Consider the following 20,686-nt stretch of genomic DNA (forward strand, 5'->3'; position numbering starts at 1 on the left):
TTGCTCTTTCTTCAGTTTCAGCTTGAACTTGCATATGAGCAATTGATGGGAATATAGGTATGATCATATCTGGTACAAGTATAAATTGATGCAATTTCTATGAGGGAAATGTAATCCAGCAATTTTATCTCTAGGGATTTATAATACAGATATACTCATTTAGATGTGAAATGATACTACAACGTTGTTTAGAATGATTGTTTATAACATTGTAAATGATTGGATACAATATGAAGGTCCATCATTGAGGAACTGGCTAAATAAAGTTCATACAATGGATTATTATTCAGCCTTATAAAAGAATGAAAAAGTTCAACGTGTTCTGATCTAGAGTGATATGCAGGATATATTGTTGATAGGTGCTGCGAAGTTGATTTTGATTCATAGCTACCCTATGTACAACCGAATGTTGTACCTGATCTTGTACCATCCTCACAATCATTGCTATATTTTAGCCCATTGTGGCAGCCACTGTGTCAATTCATCTCGTTGAGGGTCTTCCTCATTTTCGTTGACCCTCTACTTTACCAGGCATGACATTCTTCTCCAGGGACTGGGGTCCAAAGTATGTGAGATGAAGTCTCGTCATCCTTGATCCTGAGGAATATTGTGACTGTACTTCTTCCAAGACAAATATGTTTGCTCTTCTTGCAGTCTATGGTATATTCAATATTCTTCAGCAACACTGTAATTCAAAGGCATTGATTCTTAAAACTTCCTTATTCCTTGTCCAGCTTTTGCATACATATGAGGCGAAAAAAAATACCGTGGCTTGAGTCACCATAGTCCACAAAGTGACATCATTGCTTTAAAAGAGGTCTTTTGCAGCAGATTTGCCCAATGCAGTGCATCGTTTGATTTTTTAAAAATAATTTACTTTATTTGTTGTTGTTTGATTTCTTGACTGCTGCTTCCATGGATGTTGATTCTGAATCTAAGTAAAATGAAATCCTTTGACAACTTCAGTATTTTCTCCATTTATCATGATGTTGCTCATTGGTCCAGTTGTGAGGATTTTTGTTTTCTGTATGTTGAGGTGTAATCCATACTGAAGGCTGTAGTCTTTGATTTTCATCAGTGTTTCAAATCCCCTTCACTTTCAGCAAGCAAGGTTGTGTCATCTGGATATCACAGGTTGTTAATTAGTCCTCCTCCAAACCTGATGCCTCATTCTTCTTCATGTTGTCCAGCTTCTCAAATTATTCGGTTAGCATACAGATTGCATATGTATGGTGAAAGAATACAACCCTGACACACACCTTTTCTGATTTTAAACCATGCAGTATGTTCTGTTCAAATGACAGCCTCTTGGTCTACGTACAGGTTCCTCATGAGCACAGTTAAGTGTTTGTCATACTGTGGTGGCTTGCATGTTGCTGTGGTGATGGAAGCTATGCCACCAGTATTTCAAGTATCATCAGGGTCACCCATGGTGGACAGGTTTCAGCAGAGCTTACAGACTAAGACAGACTAGGAAGACAGACCCGGCAGTTTACTTCTGAAAAAAAAAAAAAAGTTGGCCAGTGAAATCCTTATGGATATATTGTTAGGGATTTCCAAATATGGCATTATGGCTGACTAGGTGCACTGAGCATCCTTCTGCTAAGGAACAACTAGATCTTGGATAGAATCCAATTCTTTCAGACAATGTTGGTCTCTCAACAAGGGGTAGGGAAGGTCTCCAAAGACTCTTCCCCTACAAAAAACAAAACAAGAGTTGTCCTGAGGGAAATGCTAACAGTAGTAGCACTATTATCAGGATACTGAGGCTTTGGCCAATACAAGGCTGGCAAGGATGAACTGAGCCAAGATTCTTAATGGTCCTGGGATGGTGGCATCCCTAGCTACAGGCAGAAAAAAAAAAAAAATTTACAGGCAGAAGCAGAGTCAAATCCTCTCTGGAGGACAAATTTCCCAGTTTAGGACTTAGAAGTCTCACAGATTAAAATCAAGCAATGAGCTCACAATCAAAGATCACCAAGCTCATGAGAAGGCAAGGTAAGTCAGTTTTAGTGAGAGTCTGCATAAACAATAAACAATATATAGAAAATCTGTGAATAAAATGTTTAACAAATAAAGGAACACAAAAACCAGTTTCAGGCAGATTAAGAGCCTAGATAAGAAAGGCAAAACTAGAAAGTTCTTAGAAGAGAATGTAGGAAAGAGTATCTTCATGGCCCCAGGATAGTAAAGAATTTATAAAAGAAGATGCAAACTATAACAACAATAAATTAAAAAGATTGGTAAGTGCAACTATATTAAAATTAAGAACTTCTGTTTCACAAGAGACTCCATTATTGTTAGGTATTGTTAGAATAAAAAAAATGGAAGAAGGTATTTGTAATACATATACTGAACAAAGTCTAGTGAGTATTACTATTACAAATTGACAAATTGATGGGGCGAAGAGAAACCCAATGGAAAAATGGGTAAGAGACTTTAACAGGTACTTGATATCCAAATGACCGATAAATAGACAAAGGGGAGCTCTACCTTTAATAATCAGGGAAGTGAAAATTGAAACCACAATGGGATACACATATCAGATTGAAAAAAAAATAAAAGCCTGACAATATCAAGTGTTGGAGAGGAAGTGAGCAATTAGAATTCTCAAATACTGCTGGTAAGACTGCAAATTGGTTCAATCTTTTTAAAAAATAGTGTGCCATTATCTAATACAGTTGAACATATACATATCCTCTAATTCAATGATTTTACTTCAAGATATAGACTCTAGAGAGGTACATGTACATGTGTGCCCTGATATATGTATGAGATGTTCATGGTTGTATTATTAATAATTGGATCATACTGGAAACAACCAAAATGCCCACTAACAGTAGAATGGATAAATAAAATTTTGGTCTATTGATATAACTGAATATTATACAACAATAAAAATCAACTAAAAACAAACTGGAGATACATATAACAACATAAATGAATCTTATAAACCTAATGTTGAATAAAAAACCAAGACACAAACAATATGTCTAATATAAATCTATTTACACAAAATTCAAAATGAGGCAAAAATAAACCTTTTTTTAGGGATAAATACACAGGTAGTAAAATTAAAAGGGAATTACTATAATAAAAGTCAGGATAATGGTTAGGGAGGAATAGAAATGTGACCAGAAAGGCATACACATGCGACTTCTAGGGTGCTGATAATGTTCTATTTCTTGACCTGGGGGATGGGTTATGTGGTTATTTGTTTTGTGGCTTCTTTCTGAATTATGCATTTTCCAGGACACATTATATTTCACAGTTTAATTAAATAAAAGGGGGGGGGACAAAGGACACAATTACAAAGGTAAACAAGCCACATGAAATTCATCAGGGATGAACAAGCAGATTTGGGGAAAAAGTAGAACTTACACATGGAATACTAAGCAAAACCGACCAAATGCTAGACCATGAAGCAAGTCTCAACAAATTTTGAAGAATAGAAATGATACAGAGTATATTCTCTGACTACAGTGGAATTAAGCTAGAAATAGATAAGAAAACCCTAAGTAGAAAACCCACACATACTTGTAAATTAAGAAATACATTTCTAAATATTTCATTATTCAAATAAGAAATCCTTATTAGAAAATACCTTGAATTGATTAATAATGAAAATACAACCTGTCATAACTTGTGAGACGTAGCAAAAGCTATGCTGAGTGGAAACTGAAAAACTAGTGATCTAAGTATTTATCTCATGAAATTAGAAAAAGAAGAGAAAATGAAATCCAAAGAAAGTGGAAGAAAGGAAGAGATAACGATAAAAACAAAAATTTATTCAATGAAGTTGGACCTCTACCTCATACCATATTAACAAAATAACTGAAGATGGATCAATGACGTAAGTATAAAATCTAACCAAAAAATTCTTATAAGAAAACATAGGGATAAATTTTCATGTTTCTTATTTTTATCAGTGGGTTCATAGACAAGACAACAAAAGCACAAGCAACAAAAGAAAAAAGTAGATAAATTAGACTTCAACAAAATTTAAAACTTTTGTATACCCAAGGACATAATCAAGAAAGTGAAAAGACAATCTACAGAAAGGGAGAAAATAGTTGCATATCATATATCTGATAAACATTTAATATCCAGAATATATAAAGAACTCTTACAATAAAACAATAAAGACAAAACCCCTATTTAAAAATGGGCAAAGAACTTGAATAGACATTTCTCCAAAGAAGATATACAAATGGTCAACACGCACATAAAAAGATATTTACTCAACATCATTAGTCATCAGGCAATGCAAGTCAAAACCACAAAGAGATACCAGTTCATATCAACTAGGATGGCTATAATAAAAACCAAACAAAAAGCAAATGGAAAACAATAAGTGTTGGTAAGGATGTGGAGAAACTGGAACTCATGTATGTTGCTGGTAAGAATGTAAAATAGTGCAGCCACTGCAGAAAACAATTTGGCAATTCCTCAAAAAGTTACATATATACTCACTATTGACCCAGCAATTCCATTCCTAGGTATATACCCAAAAGAATTGAAAGCAAAGATTCAAACAGATCCTTGTACATCAGTGTTCATTGCAGCATCATTCACAGTAGTCCAAAGGTGGAAACAACCCAACGTCCAGCAACAGATGTGGTATATACATACAGTGGAATATTGCCTGTTGTTGTCGAATCAATTTCAACTCATGGTAACCCCATCTGTTACAGAGTAGAACAGTTCCGTAGAGTTCTCTTGGCTGGAATCTGTATGGAAGCAGTTTCTGGGCCTTTCTTCTGTAAAGCTGCTGGGTGGGTTCAAACCATCAACTTTTAGACTAGCAAACCACTTGTGCCACCCAGCGACCCAATGGAATATTATTCAGCCATAAAAAGGAATGAAGTTCTAATACATGCTTTGACATGGATGAACCTTGAAAACATTATGTTGATTGAAATAAGCCAGACACAAAAGAACAAATTTTGTGGGATCCCACTTGCATGAAATATCTAAAATAAGAAAATGCATAGAGATAAAAGTAGATTAGTGGTTACTAGGGGCAAAGAGAAGGTGGGAATGAAGAGCTACTGCTTAATGGGTACAGAGTTTGTTTGGGATGATGGTTGTACAACGCTGTGAATATAATTAATGCCACTGAATTGTGCACTTAAAAGTGGTTAAAATGACAAATTCTATTTTATATATATTTACCACAGTAAAAAACTAATGAAGTCTGGAAAAAAGATACCTTCACATATCAACATACCAAATAATTAATAATAAAACTAAAGAAAGATGTTTAAGACCTCTACATAGAAAATCTAAAAACAATTTTTTAGAGAAATTGAAAATGACCTACATAAATAGAGGGATGTGTACTATGTTGATGTATTGGAAGACTCAAAATAGTAAAGATGTCATTTCTCCCTAAGTTTATACGTAGTCAGTGCAATCCCAATCAAAATTGCAGGGAGTTAATTTCTGTGGAATTGACAAGCTGATTTTAAAATGTATAAGTAAAGGTCAAGAATATCCATGACACTCCTGAGAAAGAAGAATGTTCAAGGACATACTCTACTAGATATTAAGACATTTATAAATCTGCAGTAATTAATACAATGTGGTATTGGTGAAAATATTGAAAAATAGGGAAATAGAGCAAAAAGGATCCATATACACCCGTTGCTGTTGAGCCAGTTCTGACGTAGTGATCCTTTAGGACAGAGTAACTGCCCCACAGACTTTTCAACGGTCAGCAACAAAGAGGAAGACCCTCAATGAGATGGACTGACACAGTGGCTGCAACAATGGGCTCAGGTTTTGAGGATGGCACAATGTTCTGTTCTTTTGTGGGTAGGGTTGCTGAGTTGGAACTGACTGGATGGCATCTAAGAACAAAAATAACAATCTTTATGGAAGCAGACTGCCACATCTTTTTCATGCAGAGTGGCTGGTGGGTTTGAACCACCGACCTTTCAGTTAGCATCTGAGAGTTTAACCACTGCACCACCAGGGCTCCTGATAGTGACCCTACAGGACAGAGTAGAACTGCCCCATAGAGTTTCCAAGGAGCGGCTGGTCGATTTGAACTGCCAACCTTTTCGTTAGCAGCTGAATTCTTAACCACTGCGCCACCAGGGCTCTGGGTCCATATATAGACACTTGATTTATGACAAAGATGACACTTATGATGTTAGGTTAATTGAATTTTTATTAAATAAAAAAAGAGTTAGTCCTTATATTACACCATAAACAAAAATCAGTCCCAGGTGGGCTGTAGCTCTAAATGTGAAAGATAAGGATCATAGCGACAAAGCCCCAAAACAGACGCAGAATGGGGGTGAGAAGGGAGATTTACTTTTGAACATTCTGAATCTTTAAATTGTAATGAACTGTGAAGTCCTGCTATAGCATATTTAAGTGACAATGGACAGGATGGCTCAGTAATTCCTCACAAAAAAATCTAGATCCCTTTCCTGAAATACTGAGCCTGTCAGAAACCATTTCATTCCTTTGTGATAAGGATCACTAGGCCAAAGAGCTCCACTGAGCTACGATTCCCAGGTTTCCTGTCCTCAGTCATATCCCGACACAGTTCATTCCCAAATGGGGCATTTCCACCTGTTTCCAACACCTTGGATCCCTGCTGCATTAAGGATCTCTCTTTGCAGAGTGGTTAATTCATTATGCTTCATGAGTCTGGACAGTTCTGCTAAAAAGAACTCTGCCACTCTCCTCCATCCTGAAAAATGCATTGATTCTTCTCAAATCACCAATATATTTTTTAAAACCTCAAAGATGAATACATTAAAAACAACACCTACTAGTACCATATCCCAATGATGATGCACTTCGGAACCCGTGTATAAGATTTCTCACTCAACAGAATTTTAGGTTAACCTCAACAGACATAGAAATAGTCTTGTTTCATCAATCTGTATATAATTATAGTATTTATTGACATGAAATTGTACTAACTAGCTGCACCTTGTAACATATACTTTTAGCAGGTATTAATCATTACGAAAATACATTTTGTTTTATTCCTATGTCATTAAAAGTGCTATTAACAATGCTGTTCTTTTCAGATAGAAATGTGTTCAACGATCAGACTCATTACACAGTCACAAAGGTTGATGTGTTTAAATACGTGTTTTGGTAGGTATTAGTGGGCCTGTCCTTTTGATGACTCAGAAGTATTCTCAGACATTTCTGTGTAATCAGTTAAGTTGAATATAAATAACAGGTATTTATCATAGTACACTGTTGAAATTCTTAGATTTTGAGACTGAAAAAGTTTGTAATTGTTCAGAAACTCATACGCACTTATAACACAGTCACTATTTTGCTGTCATTTATTAGTGTCAACATTTATAAAATAATAGGTATTACCATAAATTCACAAGATCATGGGATTAATCTGCAGGCTCATGTGTACTCATGGATTGAACACCATTAAGGGACAAGTGAATACCTACCTAGGCCATTCCTGCTCTTGAGATTTCACTCCTTAACAAAGTAGTAGCACATAAGCTTTTCCCTCAGGTCTGCTTTTGGTGCAACCCAGGCAAAGACAGCTCTCAAATCTTTTACAGCTATTTTGTCCACACTTTGACAGCCATGTTTGTTACCTGATTTAATCATCTTTCCAAAGCATTCAGTCTTTTTAACAGAAAAAGCAAACTTTTTTTTAATACTCACATTTCATAGGTTAATGTAATAAGTAAATTATATACTTATAATAACATACATAATTGGCATAAAGAGGTCTGGAAACAAACACAATTGGCCCTTGGTACGTATTCAATCCATGAGTTTACAGGGGAGCAGCCAGGAAACTCCAGGTTAATTTTGTTTATATTGTACAGCATTCTATAATTAGATCTAAGGGCCGTCATTTAAAAATTAGAATATTTAACATAAATCAAGATTTCCACCTTCTTAAAAGAAAAAAAAAAGGCCTGGAAACATTGGACTCGTGCATAAAATGGGCCTCACACAGGCTTGAAGAAGTCAGGGCCTGCTGAAAGATGTTAAACCTAGGAAATTGACCTTTACCTGCTCTCGGAGAAAAGAACTTGGGATTGTGCTAGGATTGCTTTGTACTAGTTGTACCTGGTGAACAGGAGGCACGTAGTCAGAGTCTCTACAATCAGGAAAGTACAAAGTCCCTAAGGACGAGGCAAAATTGAGCAGCTAATGCCTGGAGGAATCTTACCTGCACAGGTAGTGTCATCATCAGTACATTCTTGTGAGAATTTGTAAAGCCTGTACCTCCAGCATGCTGTATTGTCCCCTGCGTTTGAGGACCATCTCTTTAAATTTTCATACACGTTCCTAGTAAAGCAACTTTCCCATCCTCTGTGTTTTTTGGTCATTCCATCATTCATATCACTTTCCTGTTTGATACAGACTGGTGTCAAAAGAGGGACTGACACAGACCTTAATGGCAAGGTTGATTTGTGGGAGGCATAGGTAAACTATAGGAGAAAACATGACCCTGAAATAAAAGGATAACAATAGGACACCCTTGGCACAGGAGATGGTGTTTTGTGCATAAAACACCATCCAGAGTGAGCCAAGGTTTCAAAGTATATTGAACTCAAATGGGTTCAAGGCAATGCTACTGTATCAGATATCATGTTCCAATGGAGTATATGTCCGTTACCCTCTTGATTATGGAAAGTTTGGCATAATAGATCAAAAAGAAATTATGGGCGGATTGCCCAAAATGGGCAGACTTACCATTTCCTGGACCATATGTCCCCCTTTACTCATAACAGGCCTGGTTTATGTCTGTTGTCCAGGCATAATGATTAATAATGTCTCCTTTTACTCTCAAAAATGTCTGGGTTTAGACAGTAAATTATATGATCCCTCTAGCTCTTGCCAAAGTAGCAGAGGCATCTGAGATAGTCTAGCAGAGACTGAAATAGGAAACTACTGAATCAGGAATCTACGTGGTAGGGTAGACCAAGACAAACCATGGGTTCTAGTGTACGGAAACGAGAAACTTGGGATGTTATACTGAGTGTGGCAGTGGGCCCAAGGACCTCTTCAAGTCCACACTAGACTGGCTGTCAGCGTATTTTCAAGCAGATGTTGTGCAAAACCTAAAGTTTTAGATGTAGGAGGGGTTGGTGCTGGGGAATGCTTTAACTCTCACTGGCTTTGCTGTCTGTAGTAAACAGGAGACAGATCACAGATGGGTAAATTAGGTGTTAGAACGGTTTTGAAACTGAGCAATTCTCTTTTAGCATGCTTTAACCAGTTGTGTTGCTCTTAGGGATAAAGCTTGAGAAGTCCTGCCCCTGGAGCTTGTGATTTTCAAAAAAAGAATTCAGAAGGATTCAGAAATGATTTTCTACTTGAACAAATACTCTTCTAAGAGAAAATAAAAAATACTTCACTGAGCCATGAAAATTTTATTGGTAAAAGAGTATAACCAGCTATTTCTTTTGAAAATTTCATTTGAGATATCAATTTATGAGTGCATGTGACCTGGGCAGGTAAGTGTCCTGAATATTATCAGTGATTGTATCTTTATGAATTTAGTTAACTGTAAGCTTAACTAAGGTTTAAGCCAAGGTTTCAAAGTATATTGAATTCAAATGGGTTCAAGGCAATGCTACTATATCAGATATAATGTTATTTATCTTTTATATAGGCTTTCTGGACTGAGATAAGATGAGGAGAGGCTGGCAACATGCTCAGAGCCTCTCCAGGGTTATAAGTCCTGGAAAAAAATATTTTGAGTCTGTTAAGATTCTTGCCTTCTGGCCCTGGCTTATGCAGTTTCACCTGCCTTCTGTAATATGTATAGAAAGGCTACAGAAGATAAAAAATGTGTTGGAAGAGATGGTGGAGATAAAAATGAAAATATTGAACAGAAGGAAAATTATTATATTAGAAAAGAGTTACCAAAGTTAGGTAGCAAACTCTCAGAGCTCAAACACTAGAACACAGAAAGGAGCAGTAGCACTGAGGCCTCACACTGGGGGCTGATGGACAGACTAGTACACTCCTGGTTACCCAAGCTGGAAGAGGCAATTAGAGAGCTGGGGAAGAAGTCTGGGGAGATACACTGAAGCAGTTGTGCTCCCCAGATGCACGTATCAACTGGACATGCAAATGAAATCCTTTTGGTAATATCAACTCTAAACAGAGAATTAATTGGAAGCAGTTAAATTTCCTGATGTCTTAGGCTGGGTTCTCTAGAGAAGCAAAACCAGTAAAGCGTATAACTATATACATAACAAAACAAAACAAAACCACTACCATCAAATTGATTCCGACTCATAGCGACCCTATAGGACAGAGTAGAACTGCCCCATAGGGTTTCTAAGGAGCACCTAGTGGATTTGAACTGTCGACCTTTTGGTTAGCAGCCATAGCTCTTAACCACTACGCCACCAGAGCGTCTGTATAAATATATATAGAGAGAAATTCGTATTAAGGAAATGGCTCATGTGGTTGTAGAGGCTGGAATGTCCCAAGTCCATGGGTCGGGCTGGAGGCTTCTCCTGATTCACGTAGCCGCAGAGGCTGGTGAACCCAAGTTAGACAACAGCACTCTGGATCACAGGCTGTGAAGACCAATGAATTCCAAAATCGGCAGGCAAGATGGCATATGATGAACAGGTGCTGGCTGCAGGATCCAGACAGAGCAAATGGCAAATGCCCATGAGCCTTGCCAGAAAGTCCACCTATACTGGATGCAGGTCACAGGCTCAAGGAAACTCCCTTTCAACTGGTTGGCTACTCACAGCAGATCCCATCATGGAGGTGATCACATGACATCAAATCTCATCACAGAGGTGATCACATCATTATACAACTGCCAAACTACATCATAACTGCCAAACCACTGAGGAGCACGGCCTAGCCAAGTTAACATACAGCCTTAACTATCACACTTGCATATGTCAAGACTGCCTGCAATTTACCTTAAGGATTAAGAATAATGTGTTGACTCAGGTCCCACCAGGAAGCCCAATCCCAGTTAGCTTGATAGTATACCAGCAGTACTGTCATATTTGGGGATTTCATTGCCCCTGCCAATCATCTACATGGTTTTCCTAAACAAAATGTTCCTTTTTTTTGTGGTGATCATGCAGTTCACAATATAATGCAAAATTTGGGGTAAATGATTCATCTATGCAAAAAATGTACATAGATGTTTGCACTAAAACTTTTATAACTAATTTACTGAATTCTATTTATATGAGAAGGAAACTTCTGGCAAAGGGCCAAAAATATCTGGAAAGCGTAAGGCAGAAAGTCATCAAAGTATGATGAATTTGACATTACTAAAGCATACCACAGTGTAAATGTGAAGGTAAGCTTCATGAATTCATTATTGTAGAACTGATACAAGATGAAAAAATGGAACTACAGAAATTGTCTCACTTAAAATATGGTTAGAAATTTAGAGGTTTCGGGTCGCTTTATCCGAAGAATTCAATGTAATTTATCACATTAACAGACTGAAAAAGAAAAACCACATGGTCATCTCAATAGATGCATTTGACAAACGCCACCTATTCCCAATACTCTCTGAGAGCTAGAAATAAAAGGGAGCTTCCTCAACTTCATAAGGTGCATCTGTGTAAAACCTATAGCTAATATCACACTTAAGGATGAAAGACTGAGTGCTTCCACCTATGCACTGCTGGGTGATGCAAATTGTTAGCAAGCTTGGCTACTAAACAAAAGGTTGGCGGTTAGTCCATCCAGAGGTGCCTTGGGAGAAAGGCCTGGTGATCGACTTCTGAAAAATCAGCCATAAAAACCCTATGGAACACAGTTCTACTCTGACACACATGGGATCATCATGAGTTGGAACTGACCCAATGGAAACTGGTGGTTGTCTATATGCTGGATATCCATATGCAAAAAAATGAACTTTGATTCATACCTTTCACCATATACAAAAATTAGATCATAGATCCAAATGTAAAACCTAAAACTATAAAACTTCTGGAAGAAAACAGAGGACAAAGTCTTTACAACCTTGTGTCAGGCCAGGGTTTCTCAGTCTTGGCACTACTGGCATTTTTGGGCCAGACGATTGTTTTGAAGGGGGCTGTCCTGTGCAATGCAGGGTGTTTAGCAGCATCCTTGCTCTCTACCAACTATACACCAGTAGCAGCCAGGTAGAGACAACCAAAAATGCCTCCAAACATTGCCAAATATTTTGTTGTTGTGTGCTGTTGAGTCGATTCCAACTCATAGCAACATTATAGGACAGAGCAAAACAGCTCCATAGGGTTTCCTAGGCTGTAATCTTTTTTTAAATTAATTTTTATTGGACTTTAAGTGCAAGTTTACAAATCAGGTCAGTCTCTCATACAAAAATTTATATACACCTTGCTATACACTCCTAATTGTTCTCCCTCTAATGAGATAGCACAGTTCTTCCCTCCACTCTCTCTCCTCGTGTCCATTCAGGCAGCTTCTGGCCCCCTCTGCCCTCTCATCTCCCCTCCAGACAGGAGGTGCCAACATAGTCTCATGTGTCTCCTTGATTCAAGAAGCTTGTTCTTCACCAGTATCATTTTCCATCCCATATTTCAGTCCAATCCCTGTCTGAAGAGTTGGCTTTGGGAAGGGTTCCTGTCTTGGGCTAACAGAAGGTCTGGGGACCATGGCCTCGAGTGTTCTTCCAATCCCAGTCTGACCATTAAGTCTTGTCTTTTTACGAGAATTTGGGGTCTGCATCCCACTGCTCTCCTGCTCCCTCAGGGGTTCTCTGTTGTGTTCCCTGTTAGGGCAGTCATCGATTGTGGCCGGGCACCATCTAGTTCTTCTGGTCTCAGGCTGATGTAGTCTCTGGTTTATGTGGTCCTTTCTGTCTCTTGGGCTCATAATTACCTTGTGTCCTTGGTGTTCTTCATTCTCCTTTGATCCAGGTGGGTTGAGACCAACTGATGCATCTTAGATGGCCACTTGCTAGCGTTTAAGACCCCAGACACCACTCTCCAAAGTGGGATGCAGAATGTTTTCTTAATAGATTTTATTATTAGACTGTAATCTTTATGGGAGCAGATTGTTGGGTCTTTTCATTCTCAGAAATGCTGGTGGGTTCAAAATGCCAACATTTGTGTTAGCAGCTGAGTACTTTAACCATTGTGCCACCAGGGCTCCTGTCGAATGTCTTACTTAGGTGCAAAATCACCTCCAGTTGAGAATACTGCATTAGGCAAAGATTTCTTAGGTCCAATAACAAATGTGTGATCCATAAAAGAAACACAAAATGATTAAATTGAACTTCATAAAAATTAAGAACTTCTACTCTTTGTAAGACATTGTTAAGAGAATTAAAAAGACAAGCACAGACTGGGAGAAAATATTTGCAAATCATGTATCTGGTAAAGGACGTGTATCCAGAATATATAAAACAGTTCTCACAACTCAATAATAAGACAACAGACCCAAATTTTTAAAAAGAGCAAAAGATTTCACTATGTCACCAAAGGAGGGCAAATAACCATATGGATGGCAAATAAACATATGAAGATACCCTACCATCATTAGTCAATAGGGAAATACAAACTAAAACCACACTGAGATACCACTACACACCTATTAGAATGTCTCACCAAACCAAGTCTGTGTGATCATACCAGGTACTGGTAAGGAAATGGAACAACTTTATAAAATTGGCTGTTGTAATCTGAGAAAGTTTGTGTTTATCCTAAATTCTTTATGAAACTCATGTTCAATGTTGTCTATAATAATGACGTCACTGTCCATGTAAACAGTTAAAGGAGAGTGTCAGACAAATCTGAAAAGCTTTTACTAATCTGAATCTTCTCTTTCATTGCTATTGTCTATGAGTCGTATGGGATTCTGATATCACGGTGCTCTGTGCATCGTATTCTTTAGTGTACCTATACAGGGTGCTGAGATTTTTCCCCCCGCCCCAGTTAGGACTCAAGTGATGATGACGAAAGGGACTGGACCTACACACTTTGGAACAAACTCTAAGATACTTGATAATCAAAAAGACAAAAAGAAAAATAAGGGATTCTAAAATTTTGGGCAGCTCTAAAACTTGAACATGTTATTTGGTATCACAACACACATAACCTAAAACATTATAGTTATTGGGGCAAATATAATACACTTTCATATTAGAGCAAAAATTCACCTGATTTAGAGATAACGTAAGCTTATAACCTTTAAAGAAAAAGAAGTCGCTTTCTACTTTTACTAAATGGTTTATGTAGCTTCTTCTCTGGTGCCATCCTGCCCAGCTCCTGTAGCCATATGGAACAGTCTAATATGTACCCTCTGAAACCCAGGTTTGTTCTCTACTATTTGTCTCCATTAAAGGAATGAGCAGTGTATTCTACGTTTGAGAAAATAACTCAAGCTGAGTTTGGGTTACCTTAATTACTACAAAGAAAGACTGTTTTCATCAGTTCCTAGGGGGTGGTGGTATATAAAGAGGTTAACTTGATGAGAGGCTGCTTGACATAGGTAGAAACAATCTGAGTATCAACTAGAAATGATTACACACCCATCATAAATACAAAAAATGAAAAAGACTGACAACCACAAATGTTGGTGTGATCTGGAGCAACTGAAACTCTCATACATCGTGGGCAGGAATGTAAAATGGTACAATCATTTGGAAAAAAGGTCTGACAGTTTCTTGTTAAACTAAATATCCACCTACCCTGGTACCCAACAATTCCATCCCTAGATGCTTATTCAAGAGAAATAAAGACATATGTTCACAAAAAGATCTGAACAAGAATGTTACAGCAGCTTTATTCGTAACAGTAAAAAAGTGTGAACAGCCCATGTGTCCATCAACAGAACGGAAAAACAAACTGTGACATATTCATACAATAGAATATTCCGCAATAAGAAGAAAGGAACTACTGATACACGCAACATGAATAAACCTCAAAAACATTATGCTGAGTGAAAGAAGCATTATGCTTTGTATGATTTCATTTATATGAAGTTCCAAAATAGGCAAATTTAACCTGTGGTACAAAAGAAACAGAACAGTAGTTACACTTGAGGGATAGAGTGTCGACTGGCTGGGAAGAGATCTGAGGGAACTTTCTGCAATGACTGTAATGTTCTAAATTTTAAAAAGGCTTTGGTTTGCACAGGTGTATGCATTTGTAAAAATTCAGCAAGTTTATACTTAATATTTGTACATTTCATTGTATGTAAATATTAAATAAGAATTTTAAAACTAAACAAATATTAAACTTTAGTTAATGATATGCATGCTGATGTATTCAGGGGAAGTTTACCGATATTTGCAATTTATTCTGAGATGCATCAGAAAAGTAAGATGGATAGGTAAGTGATAAAACAAGTAGAGAAAATGTAGAATCCATGTAGCTGGTATTTGAGTTAACTGCAAAATTCTTTCAACTTTGCTGTATGTTTAAAAATTTTCAAAATACAATGATGGGAAAAAATCCTCAGTTAATCTTATCTTTCTATTCAACACTCTTTGCCTGAAATAAGATAGCAACACAGGGACCAGAAATTGGCCCCTGAACCTTCCCTGAGATTCTAAATGGCAGATGATACGTGTAAACATGGTAAGAGAAAACATAAAAATTATTCTTGAAAAGGAAGACAAGTTACATTAAGAGTAATTAATACTGGTGTTTATTATGATCACAAACAGGATGAGAGTACAATTTTTTGTACCATTTTTAAACTGCTTCTAACCACTGAATGAAGACTACCTTTTATATCAAGTTTTGAGTATGCCAGCTGTATCTCAAGCAACTTTGTCTAAAATTTGGACATTCAAGCATTGTTAAAAAAGTGTTTATTAAGCATTTTCCCATGTATCAAATATTGTAACTGTCAGTATGCTACAACATGGAATTCAATTACATCCATTGCCTTCTGAAAGCTTTGGAAGAAATTTGGCATAAGTTCATGTCAAAGAAATCTGGATGTGTTTCCCATCTCTGCACTTATTGGCTGTGGGACTTTGGGCAAACTAACTTCTGTAAGCCTCACACTTGCCTCATTTAGAAAATGGGGATGGATAAGATAATGGAGGTTCATACTTTATGAGGCTATTTTGAACATTCAATGAGACAATCCATTCTGCATGTATCACAGTGACTGGTAGGCAGAAAGTATTCAATAAATATAAGCTATCATTTAAAAAGAAAAAAGTGTGTGACACAAAACATTCAACTGGTGGAAGAATGTGAAGTACCTTAATTCGTTTATATAGAACAATATCATCTCCTTAACAGAAAACAAAACAAAACAAACAACCCACTGCCGTCAAGTAAATTACAAATCATAGAAACCCTAAGGACAGAGCAGAACTGCCCCATAGAGTTTCCAAGGAGCGTCTGGTGGATTTGAACTGCCAACCTTTTGGTTAGCAGCTGTAGCTCTTAACCACTACACCACTGGGGTTTATGTACTTGTCACCAGCACCTGTTAAGTAGGTGGGCACACGGCTAGAGTCTCTAAAACAATCAGGTAGAAGGGGGGGTGGGGGTCAATGTGAGACAGGAGGATATTAACCACTACTTTCCCCCTTACCCCCAAGAGAATGACAAACTAAGCAGCTCACACCTTGCAGGTGGCAGAATGAGCAGCTGTAAGCCATGTGGGGGGCTGGGAAGCCCATACCTTTTGGGAAGCAGTTGTATTGCCTCCTGCCTTGTGTGACATCTAGAAATTTCTCATATTCTTTGTTATCTTCTGTGTCTTCTGGTATCTTTTTGTTAACCACCCTGTTTAACAATGATATAGTCCACATTTCCACATAATGTTACAATCGGCTGAAACAGTGTAGCAGCAGCTTGTCTTTTTAGTTGGGGCATAGCTTTTCCTGTTGTTACACTGCCCACAACTTCCTCCTGTCTTTTACACTAGGCATATTTCCGGTCTGGCCCGTATGGCATTTGGATAATGGTCTAGTGAGACTTTGGCAGTGGTGACACACTGGGAGCTTCTTAGTGGTCTGAGCATATCTAGACTAGAAGTATTCTACTTCCTCTTTGCACCAAAAAAGCAGCCAGGAAATTTCAGATATTTCTCAAATGCTTTTTTGACTAGATGAGTTCCTTTCTATCGTTTCATCAAAAAGAAGACAATGACTTAAAAGAGAGGATGAAACTCAATAAACACTTAAAAAAAAAAAATTGGACAGGAGTGAAGTCTGACAACATCCTTTTCTGAAATACTCTTAGAAATGGAGAGTAAGCCTTCTGCTTCACACAGCGCTGCACTTACTTTAAAACATACCAACACTGTTTTCTGTCTTTCTTCTGGTATTTTCACTCTATTCCCTCTTACTGGACTTTTTTTTCAAGACATAAATTCATTGGGCAGGATTGTTTAGATATAGCTAGTGTCCAGTTGAAAGTCCAGGGCATTATCTAGTAAACTGTAACTACTCAGCTGCTTTGTAATCATAATCATGTCTCTAAAATGCCCTGAAATCTTCAGATATTAAGTAGTACTACTAAACATGCATAAAATGAGAGAGAATTTTTCAATTAGTAGGTATAAAAATATTAGAATTTAAATATATAAAGAGAGTTTTATCATCTTGCTCACAAGGAAATCACTTCTACTTTCCCAGATGGTTATTATACATAGCATCAGATTCAGAAAGATTAATTTTTAGCCCGTGCATATTTTCCTTTGTTCTAGAATGTTAGTAATCTTTCTTTTCTATTGTACAAAAGACATTTTTTCATGTGTTCCCTTTATTTATTTTAAACTTATGGGCCCTGCTACTAATTCCTTAAAACTTTTGGAATAGCTAACACCTCTTTCCTTAGCCCTGTTGATCCTAAGTTTGAACTTTATCTGCACAATTTCAAGGGCAGAACTGGGCAGGAGTTATATCATTCTTAACACGGATCAAACCAAAGCTGAAGGAAAAACAAAGATTTTAGTATAAATTATCCAAACAAAAATTCCATATTTTAACCTTCTTAAAACTGAATTAGCAATAATTTTTACTGCTCTTTCCTTTTTATTTTTATCACTCTTGTGAGGGTATATCAGAGAAACACGTAGATTGCAAGCAATTGGATTTGTCAAACAGGAAGTACAAAGAAACATTTTCTCCCTTTACTTAGGTTCCCTCTACTTAACATTCTGAAGAATGATTATCTGAGTTCAAGGATCATATTTTGATCTATTGCAACAAATAAAACACTCAAGTTTTACAAGTAACATAGCCAAAAACTTTCTCAAGCTAACCAGGCAATCCCCAAGCTAGTAAGATCTCTTCCTGGGATTTTATCTACTCTTTTACAGGGAGCACAACGTATTCAGGCCAGGGTGCCTTTATCTTACTACACAGAATGAAAATGCTGTCTAAGCAAAATTGGAAGACTAATCAAAGAAATAGATTGGTGAAATGAGAATAACACCTTTAAATGCATTAAGAGCTAAACAGGCTACTATCAGAAAAAAAATTCACTTAAGATTTGCTTGGAATCTTTTCCATCAGTCTATAATAGATGGACAAATATTAAAGGGAAACATCAAGCTAAGAAAAGACATTTTGGGAACTAGAGCCAATTCCTGGTATTATACACAAATATAAAACATACATACTGTTTTGTTCTGGATTGAATTGTGGAAACCCTAGTGGCATAGTGATTAAGAGCTATGGCTGCTAACCAGAAGGTCGGCAGTTTGAACCCACCAGGTGCTCCCTGGAAACTGTTTAGGACAGTTTTGCTCTGTCCTACAGGGTCGCTATGAGTTGGAATTGACTCGATGGCAACGGGTATGGCTTTTTTTCCCGGTTTGGATTGAATTTTGTTCCCCCAAAATATGCATTGTAAACCCTAAACCCCTATACTGGAGAATGTGATCCCATCTGGGAATATGATTTTCTTTGTTATGTTAATGAGACTATGTCAAGGCAGGTGTGTTTTAAACCAATCACTTTTGTGACTTAAAAAGAGCACATTAGGTGCAGAGAAGGAAGCACAAACCAAGATTGTTAAGGAACTGAGGAACAGAAGCTGAAAAGAGTCAGGAACTTTCTGCCAGAGCTCAGAGAGAGAGAAAACCTTCCTCTAGGGCCAAAAAAACAAAAACCTGTTGCTATCAAGTCGATTCTGACTCACAGCGACCCTATAGGACACAAGAGAACTGCCCACAGGGCTTCCAAGGAACAGCTGGTGGATTCGAACAGCGAACCTCTTGGTTAGCAGGCAGCCTTTGTTCTTAACAATTGTGCCACCCGTAGGGCCAGTGCCCTGAATTTGGATGTCTAGCTTACTAAACTGTGAGAAAATAAATTTCTGTTCATTAAAGCTACCCACTGTGATATTTCTGTTATAGCAGCACTAAGAAACCTAGACCACATACATATATAAGATTAAAAAAAAAATAAAAAACATGACACATTTTTGGCTCAAAAGTAAATGTTTTCACATTACAGATCTCATTTTCATCCTTAAGCAAAGCTTGGTACAGAGGATACCGGATTTCTTTTATGTCTTTATTTTTGTCTCTCCTTCCCAGTCTTACCCATCAACATCCCATGGCATCTTTAAGAACCATCTTAAAATACTTCCCATCAATGACCCTCTCCCCAACCATTAGAATTAATCTGTCCCTAGCACTTTATAGTTGCATTACTACCTAGCTAAAAGCCCAAAAATGCTAAGCTTTTTGGGACATCATTCTAAAAAAAAAAAAAACCCTTTACATAAATGAAGTCATTACCACTTTCCAGAGCAAGAGTTTAAAAAAGAAGCCATAGTCATCTGAAGTCAACACAAGACTATTTCTGGAAAATCCCAGAAGACTTGACACACAGGTAACTAAAAGGAAGACTGGACACAGCTGCTGGGGAGTTTGGCTAAAAGTTTCATAAGTTGTATCTAAAAATTTTAAATTATCTCCCTCTTTTTAACAACGTCTGTCTATGTTTTCTTCTTCTTCTCCAGTGTCACATACCATCTGGTAAACGTAGCAGCTGAAGACTCTGTTTGGCTTCTGTTCTATGTGTAGTACCAAGTCTCTGTCAAAGTAGACTTCATGGCTGTATGTCTGTAATAAAAAAAAAAAAAGGAATTTCTCATAACTATATTCACTATGGTCACTAAAATGTCAGAGCACCTATGCTAGGGATCTGCAATGGAATGAAAATCTACACATAGAGGTAAAACAGCTGCCAAAAAAGGCTATTTTTCATTACTTGTGGGTATGCAGATTATTTATTAGAAGAGCACTGCACAAAATGTAGAGAATGAAAAGAGCCCTGGATTCAGGAGTCTGAACCCAGGCTCTACTGCCAACATTGCCACTATCTCGTTGTGTCACCATGGGTGGGTTGCTAAACCTCTCAGGTTCTCCAGTGTTAAAATAAGGATTAGGTAAAATACTGTCTACTGTTCCTTATAACTTTAATATTCTATAATACTCAAAAGAGCAAACGAATATGTCCAAGAGCGCCTGGAAACCTTATACACTTAGATACGGTCTCCATTAAATAACTGGGGATTCGTGACAGTGTACTCTTTTTTTAAAAAAACGTTACCAAACTTACAGAATGGGAGAAAATCAGAGACTATGATGAGGAAAAAGACAGCCATGATTCAGGTAAAAATAAAGTTTTATTTTTCTTTAAGGTCATTGGTAAGGAGGCATTCCCTAGGGGAGCGAGGCTTAAGAAGCATTCACTTTGCCCTGGCCACAGAATAATAAACTCTTTCAGGTGGACCTAGGCTGA

The 20,686-nt window shown here is 37.3% G+C and overlaps 1 protein-coding gene across 5 annotated transcripts in view; it reads right to left on the bottom strand.

The window, feature by feature from the left end:
- Nucleotides 1–14,717: 14,717 nt before the first annotated feature.
- Nucleotides 14,718–20,686, bottom strand: part of DCAF17 (DDB1 and CUL4 associated factor 17) — a 38,471-nt gene continuing 32,502 nt past the window's right edge. For all 5 annotated transcript variants that reach the window (XM_023542857.2, XM_023542858.2, XM_023542856.2 and 2 more), the window contains one exon: nucleotides 14,718–20,004. In XM_023542857.2, the coding sequence (XP_023398625.1) occupies nucleotides 19,864–20,004 (141 nt within the window). In that variant the 3' untranslated portion in view covers nucleotides 14,718–19,863. The remainder of the gene's footprint in view (nucleotides 20,005–20,686) is intronic.

The sequence above is a fragment of the Loxodonta africana genome, chromosome 6 (assembly GCF_030014295.1).
Source record: "Loxodonta africana isolate mLoxAfr1 chromosome 6, mLoxAfr1.hap2, whole genome shotgun sequence".
Classification (NCBI taxonomy): domain Eukaryota; kingdom Metazoa; phylum Chordata; class Mammalia; order Proboscidea; family Elephantidae; genus Loxodonta; species Loxodonta africana.